Below are 14,911 nucleotides of genomic sequence, written 5' to 3'. Positions count from 1 at the left end.
TCCAATCGTGCTATTATATTGCTATCTTTGTTTTTTTCTTGCCAACTTTATCTTCTTCCTACTAGTCTACCACCATATCTTTGTTGGTATTAGGTTTGAATGCAATGTGACATAGGACTAATGGCCCAATGAGTAAATTTTTGTTGGATTACAGCCATGATTATAATTTATGATCATAATCAATTATTACTTCACTAGAAGGCAAATATTTAAGTTTCATTTTCATGATTGAATCATCTTTCCACAACTCCAAAGAAGATTTTGTGAACTTTACACTCACGTTTATAGACCAATTTTACCTCAAAAAGTTGCCATGATGGGGCCTAGAAGGAAAATCGGTGCTTTCGCAATTTAAATGCTCCGTGAACCTTTTTCCACCTAATTTATGGTCGTTGAAGTTGAGCTTTACTTTGGTTGGAAATTCAATTTTCTTTACTTGGTAGGCCTTTCTTCTTTTTGGATGCTATAAAGGGGTAAAAAAACAAAAAGGAAAAACGAGATTGGGTTAGATGTTTTCATTAGGGAAACTAACAAGTAGATTGGACATGGGTCGTGTCAGTACGCGGGCCGGATCGACCTAGCATGAGCCCGCTTGAGGCCTGGTTCGACCTGATATTTGCTATGTGGGCCGTGACACGGTCATGGTCAAAAAATTCTATTTCAGGCCTGTACCGGCATAAGGCTGCCTATATGGCTCGTGGGCCAAACTCCTTTTTCTTTTGTTTTTTTAGCCTAAAACTATCAAAAATCCAAAAAAAACAACATAAACCACGGGTCAGGCCAGCAGGAGGTACGATCCCGTGGGCCTGAGCCGGGCCGTGAACAAAATCTGGAAATTTCAGACTCGGTTCGGTCCCGTCTCGTCACTTTCCCAAACCCGCGGGCCGAGCTCGTGAACAGGCCCGGTCCGACCCATTCCCAGATCTTAGTCTAACACTTGCTACCTTAAAATGTTATCAAGATTAATTTAGTCGTAAAGCTAAATCAAAGTAGGGTTTTTTTTTTAACAAACGAAAATAATAAAGGGTTGTTTAGAAAAATCTATACTGAATTCAGAAAAGAGGCTCTAATAAAAAACAAGTCTAATATGATTTAATCTGAAAATCAATCGAAACTAGCCAACCGATTATATGTTATCCTCCCTCCTTCTTTATCTTCTACTAGAGGTGGGCATGGGCCGGGCTTGAGTAAATGCCTGGCCGGGTCGGGTCGGGCCCATGCCCATGAGTGGCGGGTGGAGCTTGAAATTTTAAAATTTTGTCCACGACCCGGCCCATGACCACGGGCTAGCGGGCCAACTCATGTTTTATGTTGTATTTTTGACAGTTTTAGGGTAAAAAAACAAAGAAAAGGAGCGTTCGGCCCGCGAGCCGGCCCACGCAGGATCGTGCCGGTGCGGGTCGGAAATAAAATTTCTTGACCGTGACAGGCACGTGACCTACGTAGCGGACAACGGGCCGAGCCTCAAACGGGCTGCCGGAAAGAGGAGCGCGAAGGAAGGAAGGAGGGGAGGCACGACGAGAGTGAGGGAGGGGGAGGGGGCTGCCGGAAAGGCGACGCGAGGGGGATGGGGTTGCCGGCGAGGGAGGTGGCGCGACTGGCGGGGAAGGGGAGGGGGCTGGGTGGTGGGGCTGGGGGTGGTGGGTTAGGGGAGAGAGTTAGTTAGGTTTTTTAGGGTTTTTTAGAGTTCTTTAGGGTTTTTAGGGTCAAATAACACTAATGACTAACGGAGTTAACCGCCGTTAGTCATTAAGGGTATTATTTGTCATTTTTTTAAAAAATCTGGGGTATCTGGTGAATTTTTTTAAAAGTTAGGGGTATCTGGTGAATTTTGAAAAAAGTTGGGGTATTTGGTGAATAAATTTATTTGTCAGGGGTATTTGGTGAAAAAATCGATAAATTTATTGTGATGCACATAATACTAACCGAAGTTTATAAACCGAAACATAGGTCTCATTCAAGCTTTTGTATAAGTCAATTAATACAAATATATTAAAAAACGTTCCTAAACAAGGAACGATGCTATGTACCGCTCTTTCTAAGGCGTTTTACTCCATTTAATCCACATACATTGATCTCGTGACTCTAAATTTATATACGACAATCTTAAACACTAGATCAAGTGATATCTAGTTTTATCATCTTAATATATAATATTAATAAATGAAAATTTTCCTTACCACATAGCATAATCCGGACCTAATAATTAATTATTCACAAAAACTTATATTTTTGAGCTTAAAATAAGCCCAAATTATTTTGAACCCAAGCATCAGGATGAAATTTTCTTTTTTTTTTTTTTGGAAGGAAGCATCAGGATGAATATCGGGGGGCCAAAATCCCAAGTAATTTCTGTCAAGAAAAAGTCCAAAAGTAGTAAATGCAAACTAGTGTGCCACTGGCGACAATTGAGCTTGTGTCCTGTGTTTGGGTCAATCAATAGTCAATACCGTTGACCCAGATCCCAGTCAAAAGTTTAGATTGAAAAAATTACCCTATAATTCTTATTTTCATATTAGGTGTCCCAAAATTAATTATTGTTTTTATATTTAGTGTCACATTTTTTCGTAATTTGTTTAAAAAAATCGTGTTCTTGTAGGGTAGTCATCTATGATAAATGACCCTCTCGTAGAGGAATGATGTATGATAAATGACCCCCTACTTCGGAAAAGAAAAAAAATGATCTCCGATTATACTTTGAATAGTCTGACAATAATTTCGAAATTACACAATTGAGTACTTACCGAACTGCTGTTATTATGTTTATTGTAATTCAGAAAAGAAAAAAAGATGACCGCCTAATATTGTGATATGCTATGTGATCTTAATTCTTAAGTACTACTATTATACTATAATGGGTAATTAGGTACAACAAATAAATAAGAAATAAAAGCATCTCATATTTTTTTAAAATTATAAAAAAAGTAAAATTAACCATGGTTAAATTCTATAAAATATTAAGTATTGTATTTAGTCTTTTTTTTGTGTTGTATTTAGCAAACCCATATATATTTGCCAGATATTTAGAACAATAAATCATCAATCTACAAATTATTATTTTGATCACTAATAAATAAACTTTCATTGCTTCAAAGAGAAGCAATGATATACATAATACATTACTTTTTCCACAAAGAACAAACTTTTAAACACATCTGTGATTTGTCCTTCCTAAATATACTTGTTGCATTTACACAACCTTTTGCAACATCTCTCACTTTGACAATATATATATATATATATATATATATATATTATATATATATATATATATATATATATATATATATATATATATTATATATATATATATATATATATATATGCTACTGTATTTATACGTTTAGTCCTACTTATTGCAATTCACATGAGGTACAACTGATGAATCTTCTTGTACTTGAGCACTTTCGCAAAAAGAGGTTATGTTTATGGTAGAAATAAAAGGAGCAATATCAATATCTGCCATTTGAATGTTGGTGCAAGGAACAGTCTGGCTACAGTTTAGAGTAATTGCTGCTTTACTTGACGAAGTTCCATGGAAGCCACTAAATTTCACATTCGACACCGCTACCGCCAATGGCTACATTTTATCATAGAAATTCGTCATTGAAATTTGAAAACATTAGTTAGATATTCGATAAGAATAAGGTAGTGTCTTGTTTAATTTATCTCGAACTTTTTACTTAATTTAGATAAGTTTAGAGAAAATTCCAACATGTTATAGAAATAATTAAGACAAGTTCGTATTATAAGTCAATTCAAAATCAATTGAATAAGATACATCATTAAGGGTACGTTCTCTTTAACTGAATAATATTGAACTTATTTGAACTGAACTTGTTGGACCTGAATTAAACTTATTAGACCTAATTGAACCTGATTCAACTTATTGGACCTGATTGAACCTTATTGGAACTTAGTAGACCTACTGAATAATATTGAACTTATTTGAACTGAACTTGTTGGATCTGAATTGAACTTATTAGACCTAATTGGACCTGATTGAACCTTATTGGAACTTATTAGACCTGATTGAAACTTATTAGATACTAATTGAAATTTATTTGACCTTATTAGACAAAAAATTGATGATGCAAGGTTGAGTTTTAATAAGTTTACCTGAATTTTGCATTGGCCAAAGCAATAATATTGGTCAATGATAATAGGGTTATTGACATCAGTGAGAATGATATCATCGTAGGTAATGTTCCTTGCATAGCCAGATCCACCCTATTGTGCAAAAATTAAAGAGAGAAGTTAGATGAATGAATTAAGAATGAACTAATCAACACTTTTTATATTGATTAGTGAAAATCAGTAGTATTTTTAATTATAAGTTTATACCTGCCATGTTTTTATTCTGGCACCATTTGATGAGTTTATGAAAGTACAGTTTCTCACGTGTATTTCTTCTACTTTCGCTTCCGCTCCGTCCTTCCCTAAACTCCCCACACTATTTTAAGAAAAGATAAAGAATTTAGGCTTTGTAGTTTGTAAGTACATGGTTTATCTTACTTTAGATAAAATAAGATACAATAAAAAAAATCAGATAACATAAGTTTATAGAGTTAGTCTTGTAAGAGATCGCTTATTTTTAAATTAAAATTAGGCAATGACAAGCCATATATTAAAAATAGATTTAACCCAATAATGACTAGTTTGATTTCTTTCAGTAACTAGTTTAATCGATTTGGTGAGTATGTATACTTTTATATTAAAATAAGACCGTATCTTTTAATAATTTGTGAAGTTCATATAAAATAAGATAAAATAAGGTAAGATAAGATAGTTGTTCAACTTGTCTTCACTTATTTTAGAAAAAATAATATAATATAAGATAAGATAAGACAAAATTAGTTGAATTAAACGGTCTCTTAAATGCGTTCGCTTCACCATAAAAACTAGTACTCCCTCCGTTTCATTTTAGTCTACACACTTTGACATTTTACACTATTCACAAAATTTCGCTTTGACTATCATTTGTGATTTATACGGGGATGAAAATATAGTCATGTGGGATATTGTTAGATTCATCATAACATGTATTTTATTAATATATACTTTTTATAATTTTTACAAATACAAAACTAAAGATATATGTCCTCAAAGTTTTACATTGACATGTATAAATAGTGTAAGTGTGTAGATTTAAATGAAACGGAGGGAGTATGATTTAACAACTATTCAGGTTTTATCAGAACTTATCAAATTTGAACATAAGATGAAAACATGATTAATTGGATATACCAAATTTATTATATTCAGCTTAGAAAACTTCAAGGAAAGGAAATAAACATCATAAGCATGTTAACTATTTTCGAGAATATTTATAGTACACCTGGGTGTACCATGCTCATGGTACACCCAAGACTATTTTTCTCCAAATGAGCGAACGAGCAAAATGAACAAATGAGCAAATGAGCAAATGAGCAAACATTTCTATTCATTTAAGAAAATGAGAAAACACTTTTATTACAAAATTAGCAAAATGAGTAAATGAGCAAAATGCCCATATGAACAAATTTGGTGTCAGATGAGCACCTAAAATTCTAATTTATTACAAAAATACCTCTGAATGTACCATGCTCATGATACGCCAGGGTGTACCATGAGTGAACTCAACTATTTTCTACCTATATTAGAACTTATCAATTTTGAACATAAGGTGAAAACACGTGGGCTATTCCAAGGCCCATAGAGAAAATCATGTTGGTAATGGAACACATTAATTCATGATGAGGAAGTTTTATGTGACCCAATTTTTAGCCATTAGAAATGACAACGTTGATTAGACCATGTATTTGGGAAAGAAAAATTGGACCAACAAAAAAAAAAGTGAGCATACAATTCTCAACAAAATTGTTTCAAACGTCTTTTTTTGACTTTCTAAGTGAATTCCGTAAAGATGGAATTTTTAGTTAACGAACCTTATACCGTGGCCTGGTCCGCAGGTGATGTTACTTATGTAAATCTGTGATGTGTGCGAGCCCATAGCAATACAATCATCACCTACATTTACAAGAATTAGAAAAAGTGTAACAAATATTTGAGATTTTTATCATGTTGTATTTCAAATTGCAACAATCTAGCTAAAATAATAATAAAAAAAGAATTTTTAACAAGAATAATACAAACTTTTGTCCGTTCTCTCGCAATAATATAAACTTTTGATTATTTTTTAATAATACAAATTTTTGATCAAAATTCCTCCTGTAAGATAATGTCGATTGTTAACTTGTTGTAGGAGGTAACAAGTTGAGGTGGTTCAGGTGGGTGGGGGGGATTGGGGGAGGAGGGAGAAAGAAGAAAGAGAATTTTGTAATTTTTTGACCTGTTTTATCGGTTACAAGTCAACTTGACCTAGTGGAAGAATTTTGATGTAAAGTTTGTATTATTAATAAATAATCAAAAGTTTGTATTATTACGAGAGAATGGAAAAAAATTTGTATTTTTGTAGTTAAAAAATCCGAAAATAAATGCAAAATTGGAATTTATATTCCGCCGCTCATTCAGAACAACACAAACTCTAACCCAAAAGAGATCTTTTACAACAACTCTAAATCTTATGTGGTACAACTAAACCATGTTGTGAGAGAAGAAGACCGATTTTATATTGCATCGTATAAAATGTACTATAATTAACTTAACACACTAATATGATCATATAAAAGTGGGGATCATATGATCATCCTCAAGTAAAACATACCAGTTGCAATGGTGGAGTGGAGGATTTGAAGATTGGTTGAGGAAGAAATGTCAATTCCATCAGTGTTGGGGCTATCTTCTGGTGCAATTATGTTAACATTTGATATGGTAGAGTTGTTGGCGCCTGATAAAGTTATGTGACTTCCAGGACTATCCTTGTGTGTAAGGCCTCTCAATTGGAAACCATTACAACTTTGGAACCTCAATGCCTGAAAACATCAACCCCTCTTATCATTAGAGTGATCTTACTTTTACTTATTGATTAACATATTTACACCCATTTTTACTTCGACTTTTATGGTCTTCAAATGCACACATTTAACCATTAATATATTTAATTATAGAGGGTAAATTTATATAGAGGTTAAATTAGAAATATACAAATTGATAAATTTGACAATTCAGATCTCACGTGACAATCTTTTGTACCTATAGTGATGATTTATGGTCGGGATTTTCTAACTTCAGCCTTAAAAGTCAAAACAGGTACGTATTCTTGAAAAAGGTTTAGGGTTGAGGGGTGGGGGTGAGGATGTGATCCAGATTAGAAAAGAGAACTTACAACGGGACGATCGCAAGATGTTCCATCCTGAAATTAATGAACTGTGTTAGCTAATTGAAAGCTTTGCATGATTCTTAATTTCTTATATGTACATAAATTATACATATAATGTTAGCAAGATGACTCTTTTTTTTGAAAAATTGTTTTAAATAAGTTAACCTTTGCGCGGTCTTCCCATTTTAAGTGTATCTTTTGAATATTCCAGATTGAGTTAAGCTTGTATGTCGGTTTTCTTCTATTGAGTTTTAACCTGTTTGTGACTTGTTTAGTATGTTACTTATGATACGTATTACAATGTCCCACACCCACCCTCGCCTCCTTCTCCTGTTTTAGAAGAAGGAACATTGTAACATGTATCATAATTATCTACTAAACAAGTCACAAACTGGTTAAAACTCAATAGAAGAAAATAGACATACAAGCCTAATTCAATAAGAGATAATCAAAAGATAGACTTAAAATGGGAAGAACGCATAATGGTTGACTTATTTAAAACCATTTTTCCTTTTTTCTGGGTAAATTAAATAGAAAAATATCATACATTAATCATAGCATCATGGTTAATGATGGATGCTTTGTTCCACCAAATTGAGCCTCTCCCATCAATTACTCCTTGGCCATCTACAATGAGATTGTCAACATATTCAAATTGAAGCCAAGTATTGCTTTGACACTCTCCCCACTCATCAATGCTATCAGGTGCCACAATATTCCCCTGGACCTGTCATTATCCACATAAAACATTACCATATTAGTATTATATGAAGTACTTAAGTTGTTATCTTACATAATTAATGAGCACGTACATTTTAGGCATAATCGAGTGTTGGATATAAATGGTAAGAAATTAGGAAATCAGAGTATTTGATTTTGAGTGTTTACCTCAACATGAATTCTTGTAGACTTGCATGGACCCTTGAAAAGAATGGATTTTACTAAGAATGTCTTCCCTAGGGGCACGACTAGGGTTGGAGTATCATTGCTAGAATTGCATACATCTGACCATGCTTTTGAAAATGCCTGAAAAAAAACAAAAGGAGTATAACACGTTAATTATGCGAAAAATACAGTTTTGAAATAATTGTAGCGACGTGCAAGCACTTAGGGCCTGTTCTCTTCGGCATAAAACAACTGAACTGAATTGAATTGAACTGAATGAACTGAAATGAATAGTGATCGATATGTGAGAGTAAAAATATTGTCCAGAGTTGAACTAAACTGAACTGCAAATAAGTTGGGCAGAACAGGCTCAAGGAAGAATTGCTTGAGATTGCAAACTAATTTTGTAGGAGATAAATATCGAAATTATACCAGAGTATCATCTTGTTTTCCATCTCCAATGGCTCCATAATTCAACACATTGAACGTAGGCGAATCGTTACCTTGTACCCGAACTCTAGCGCCATGGCTTGAAGCAAGCAAGCCATTTGCAACATATGCAACAATGAAGAACACTAAGAGATAGTCCTATAACAAGATTGACGAGAAATTAAATAAAAGTAGCAAATGATATATATATTTATATATTCCCTTAGACTATTTAAATTATGAAGTAATGACGTATATTTCTTTAGGCTTTAAGGACTATTACTTCAACGAAATAGTCTAGAGAAACTTATAAGGTACGAAGCATAATATAAGGTACGATTTGCAACACTCACCATTTAGACACCCAGAGAAAAAGATAAAGAGTAACAATAAGAGCGGTATATTTTATAAGTGTGTTCACTTGCTATTCCAAAACTATAGATGCAGTCATATTTATACAAAAAATTTAATAATAGTTGATCACATTATGTAATTATAACGTACAATAATCTCATTTGATCTTGCATAATTCACATTCTATCACAAGAAATCTCCTCTATGTTGTGTGTGATTTTGTACCAAATATTACAATTGAATCATTGATGAATATTTCTTTTGAATCTAGTCTTATAATATTCACATACAGCAAGGAATTAATATAGTATATATAGATTACTTATCTTGCAATTATGTTAAGGTTCAATTTCTTGGCTTCTATGGAGATATTTCATCTCAAAGTTTTTTCCAATTACCCAGATGATTAATCTGAAAATGTAGACATTTGATACATGTTCAATGTATTAGAAAATCTACCTGATTCTCTAGGATCATTTGCTTCAATTGGCGGATCCTTAATTTTCTTTTTGATTAAAGCTTGACACTTTTTAGTTCCTTGAATATGTTAATTATGTTTTGACTTACATGATCAATTATATATTTTAGAACTTTCTCTCTACTTAACAATATGTCAGCTAACAACTTTGGCTGTATTATATTCTCCTTTGAAAATATATATATATATATAGAAGTGAGTTAATATGAGAATGCGTATTTACATGAAAAATGAGAATGAATTTTACGCGCTATAACTCTAATGAAAAAGTGATGTAACTCAAAAAAAAAAAAATTAGAAAAAAAAATTCAAAAATTTTATTTTTTTTGGGCTCAAAATTTTTGGAATGAAGGGGGATATAACTCTAATGAACAAGTGTTGTAACGCTAACCAATTATGTGGTTGAGATTCATTCTCATTATTTCTCATGCGATCTTACCCGGCCATATATATATATATATATTAATGGTCAATCAAAACCCATTTAAAAAAAGAGGAAACTATCATAAGTAATTAAGGATGTAAAATTGATATTTTGAAAAGATATATTAATACAAGTTAAAATAATATTTTACATAACAATGTTTGTATTAATAGATCAATATAAGAATATGTTTGAATTCGAATACGGGAATAATGCAAAAGGGAGTATTAATACTCCATTTGTATCTTAATATATGTATCATATTGAATGGACAAACTTGCTAATACACAATTTTAAAATTTTAAAAAAGAGTTAAAAATATAAATTGAGATTAATCTAATAAGTAATATTTTATCTCTACATATTAAAAATTATATTTAGTCAAAGTTAATACTCCTTTTGTTCCTATATATGATGATGGTTTTACTTCAAATATTCCAATTGAAATCAGGAAAATTTTGACCATGAGTTTTAAATGATATGTATGCAACAAAATATATCCATGTAAATCTTTTTAGATTGGTAGTGATGTGTAATTTCAAATTAATTTATAAGTTCTTGTAACTTTTTTATAATACATATCACAAAATATTGTTGTTCAAATAGTGCATATGAGTTTTTTTTTTTTTTTTTTTTTTTTTTTTTTTTTGATGACCAACTTGCTTATAAGTTCAAGTGCTTGAGAAATTCATTAAATTGGTTAATCATTCGATTTCCCAAAATCTCAAGTAACATGGTGGACAACTGTAATACTTAGACAAAATTATACTTGGGCCAATTCTGTCAAAGGTCAATGAGAGATTATGACCGCGATTCTTGCAACTTGCGGCAGATGGTCCACATCAATGGGCTGAAAGTGGCATGCAATTTAATAATTGGGCTTTAAATTTTTTTTTTTTCTGACAAGAGCTTGAAAAGACAAAATTACTGGTAACACTATTTCAACAATATCTCATTAATAAAATATTTTTTTAATCTACACATTTTTACTTTATTCTTAAATAATTGCGTGAAAAGATATGTGATAAATAAATAAACTGCTATGTGTAATTTATTGATGAGATTAAAAAATACTCCTAACCTACTATGAGTCATAATGAACATTTGTAATTTTTTATTTAGCTAATTAATTTTCTGGTAGTCAAACTATCTGTCTAAAGACTTTAAGTAATTTATGATTGGAGAATTTATTTAAACAAGAAATAATCAGACTATACTCAAAAATCTTTTTTTTTTTTTTTTGGTAAATAGAAAATAATATTACCAAAGAGAGAAAAATTAAATTCAGTCATACAATTACATCAACCAAAAAAACAAAAAGGAGCAAATTACAAAACATATCTACTCATTTTCTTTACTCCTACACATCTCTGAAACATCAAAATTTGAGCTTGTTTGACAATGTCATCCGTTTGAATGGACACATTCTGAAATCTCTTAGAATTTCTTGTCTTCCATATGAGATAGAGAATCCCATTCTATAGAACATATGTCTAGGTTTGCTTCCTTGTATTTTCCTTATCTGTAACTCAGCTGGCCATGCTTCAGGAAGTTTGTTATAACCCATCCAATGAAGCATTTTCCTCCAAACAGCAGTAGCAAATCTGCATTGAAACAGAAACCGGTCTCTGGTTTCTTCTGTTTCATTGCATAAACTACACCTAGAGTCACATAGCAATCCTATTTTTTTTGTAATTTGCCACATGTTGCAGCCTACCAAGGATGGCTAACCAGGTGATAAAGTTATATTTAGGAGGTGTAGGGTTGTTGCATATAACTCACTTCCATGTAACCTTGTCATACAAACCTAAGAGGAGTATATATATGCTTTCGATTGAGTAAGTGTCTTTGTATAACATATCATGACCTTCAGGAATCTGATGAAACTACTGTATTGCACCCAATATCTTCCTAACAAACCAAGAAGCTTGTTGAGGCAACTCTAAGCTTGCTAAGTCTCTTCGTTTAATATAAAATTCATGTACCCACTTGTCCCACAATTTATCTTTCTTCTTAGCTATGTTCTAGAGTAATTTTCAAATCGCAGCTTAATTCCATAGCTTAATACAAGTGAGATTCAATCCACCAGCAGACTTGGGTAAACACATCTTATCCCAAGCAACAAAGGCTCTCTTAGAAGATTCTATTTTTCCGTTTAGAGAAAGGTTCTACAGACAGCTTGAATAAGCTTAATAACCTTATGTGGTTAAATAAATACCTGACACCAGTAAGCCTCAACCCCTATGAGCACAAACTTTATCAATTGTAGGCTACCAGTATACAAGAGCATTTTGGCAGACCAACAATCAACCTTTTGTAGGAATTTCCTGATGAGTGACTGACATTGCACAACTTAAAGTTTTTTGGTAGAAAAGAGAACTCCAAGGTATCTGAAGGGGAATTCCCCTCTACTCCAACCAACCTTCACCATAATCTCCTCCCGAATCTCCCTAGGAACAACCCCAAAATAAGCTGAACTTTTAGCTAAATTAGCTTTCTGTCATGAAACTTCAACAAAAATGAGTAAAACTCTCATTCATTTGTAAAACTGATTGGATATCTGCCTCGGAAAAAAGTAACAAATCATCGGCAAAGCAAACATGAGTCAAATCGAACTTTTTACACCTAGGGTGAAACTTAAAAAGCTTGTTATCTTTTAAACCCTGCAAGATTCTATTGAGATACTCAGTATGTTTAATTTTGTATTAGTAAATATTAGGAAAAATAGATTTTTGAGAATTGCATGACAAGAGAAAATCCAATAAAATCCCCCAATATGAGTCCAAAACCCCACTAAACTCGACCTTAATTTAAGAATCTGGGTTTAAAATCTAGCTGGACCTGGGCCAAGTCCGATCCTTGCCCATCCCTACACTTCCATGATCGAAGAATTTTTGCAACTCTTGAAAGATTTAATAAAAACATTACACAAATCCACGTGAACTCTGTTTCTAGAAGCCCCTTTTCTATAGGAGTATTCTTTTCATTTATTCTCGGCTTTTTGTAGGGAAAGGATCGTGTGTTTTTTGGAAGCCTCTTTTTCATATACTTGTATAATTCTTCAGATCATCAAGATATTTATTGGCCAAATAATAAAAACTTTTTTAGACATAGATTAGAGTAGCTCACAGCTGCCATGATTTAACAAGAAAATTCAAGCATCTAAAACCATGCACCATAATAATATGAACAAATGATAATGGAATCAGATCCCACTTTTTGCTTTTTGCATTCCCTAGTTAATCCTTTGTAGTTTTATGTTCATTTGCGCATTGTAGAATCTTAAGGATGGCAAAATTGAACTTCTAGAGAGATTTGTGTGCATCAAGAATCATATCTCTGTTTAATGGATGACAGAATATTGTCGACAATTTTTGGAAGTTTCTGTGCATGCAACATAGACAATGCCAAAAAAAAAAAAAAAAAAAAAAGGTGAGAAATAGCTAAGAATCATATGTACGAATTTGAAGAATGAAGTTCGTATCCCATAATATTAATTAAGAATGTGAATTTCATGTAAAGCTCCTAAAACGCGCTTTTAGTGGTAAGTGCAATGTATAAGGATTTTAAATGTTATATAATTTAGTTGATAAAGTTTTAAAATACATACATAATAAGATCGAATGTTGCCTATATCATCTAATGCTTAGTTATTCTCTAACGCCAAGTTACTATTGAAAACAATGAAAACTAGGGAAATTTTTGGAAAAGTATAAAAATTACTATGGATAATTGGATAGTTTTGGAAAAACCTATTTTTATTTAGGGTGCTTTGCTTTTACTAACTATTTATAAATTATAACAATCAACTAGGAACCTACACTTTGAATTTTAAAATGTAAATGTAAGAGACGAATCTAACAAAATCTCACAAGACTGTATTTTTCCTTACATAGAAATTAAAAAACACTGTCAAAGGCGAGTATGTGAATTTTCAAAAGTCAAACCGTGTCAAATATTTTGTAACGAGGGAAGTATATAACTATAAAATATTATTACAATTTAAATATTGATTATTAGAGTCCTAATTATATTTAAATACGAATTTGTATTATTAAATTAAAATTTTCATAATAATGTCAATAAATTTCAATAAGGTCTTGCCATTTCACTTTAAAAAAATCATTAGTAATATCCATTGAAAATAAATTCTATTATCTAAAAGTGGTTTCAAATAAGATAATTATCATTCATATTACTACTACAATATTATACCCTTACTAGAATTCAAATAAGTAAAAATAAGCTTAAATCAGTTAAAAATAAATCAATACCCCTCCATTCTCTTTTGTTCTATTTAGAATCTTGACACTATTCACAATTGAAGAGAATCTTCTAAATTATTTTCAACATATGATAGAAAAATATAGTCATTTGGGATCTTGTTTGATTATCTTCAAAAACATAAAACGCTCATATATAGTTGAAGTACATTAAAACTTCATAATCAGTTTGATACTATATAATATAGGCAAAAATATAAACCATCGCTGTAAAAAAGATTAAAAAACCATTTTTTTTTTTTTTGATATAGAATAGAAAACTAGGACAAACCCCCTAATGTGGGAGCCAGCCTAAATAAACCAATTTTTTTTTTTATGGATGTTTATAAATTTATCTTCAAAAGCAATTAAGTTTAGCACCACAGACAGTATGAAGTAGTCAACATTTGACTTGGACTTGAGAAGTTGTAATTTGTAAATATGGCTGCAAGCACAAAAAAGTATGTGGTTGTCAAGCAAAATTCTAGAAAACCACACGTGTGACAAGGAACACATATGACATAAGACACAAGTAACTAACTCTAGTCTTTCAAAACTGTCTCAATCTTTTGAAATTATTGGTTAATTAGAAGCAGAGGCCAATACATACACAAAAGAAGACTTCTTTTTGATTTCAAAAGCCATCACTTTGACTCCTCCACTCATCCATCCAGGTGCATTGGACTTATAAACATTAGTCTTCAATTTTGAACAAAAAGGTTCTTATCAAACGTGCGAACATTTTTAATCTTAGCTTATGGGACCCTTATATAATACAATTGGCAAACCTTGGACCACCAATTTTGCCAACCTAAGAT

The 14,911-nt window shown here is 31.9% G+C and overlaps 1 protein-coding gene across 1 annotated transcript; it reads right to left on the bottom strand.

The window, feature by feature from the left end:
- Window positions 1–3,349: 3,349 nt before the first annotated feature.
- Window positions 3,350–12,969, bottom strand: LOC104888083 (probable polygalacturonase At3g15720). The gene is made up of 11 exons (XM_048641425.1): window positions 12,961–12,969; window positions 12,254–12,328; window positions 12,050–12,169; window positions 8,579–8,734; window positions 8,150–8,287; window positions 7,809–7,988; window positions 6,707–6,914; window positions 5,928–6,009; window positions 4,345–4,453; window positions 4,120–4,230; window positions 3,350–3,580 (listed from the first exon to the last, which is right to left on the bottom strand). The coding sequence occupies exons 1-11, from the start codon at window positions 12,967–12,969 to the stop codon at window positions 3,350–3,352; spliced, it is 1,419 nt and encodes a 472-aa protein (XP_048497382.1).
- Window positions 12,970–14,911: the final 1,942 nt, after the last annotated feature.

This window comes from Beta vulgaris, chromosome 3 (assembly GCF_026745355.1).
Source record: "Beta vulgaris subsp. vulgaris cultivar EL10 chromosome 3, EL10.2, whole genome shotgun sequence".
NCBI lineage: Eukaryota > Viridiplantae > Streptophyta > Magnoliopsida > Caryophyllales > Amaranthaceae > Beta > Beta vulgaris.
The sequence above is the reverse complement of the archived record's forward strand: the minus strand, read 5'-3'. Positions and strand labels throughout refer to the sequence as shown.

What these genes read in the sequence shown, in the direction of transcription:
- LOC104888083 (XM_048641425.1), bottom strand. An exon ending in GAAAACAAGATGATACTCTG is followed by an intron (nt 8,288 to 8,578) that starts GTATAATTTCGA and finishes GTTTTTTTTCAG; the next exon opens with GCATTTTCAAAAGCATGGTC. An exon ending in CCACTCCACCATTGCAACTG is followed by an intron (nt 6,010 to 6,706) that starts GTATGTTTTACT and finishes TTGTAAATGTAG; the next exon opens with GTGATGATTGTATTGCTATG.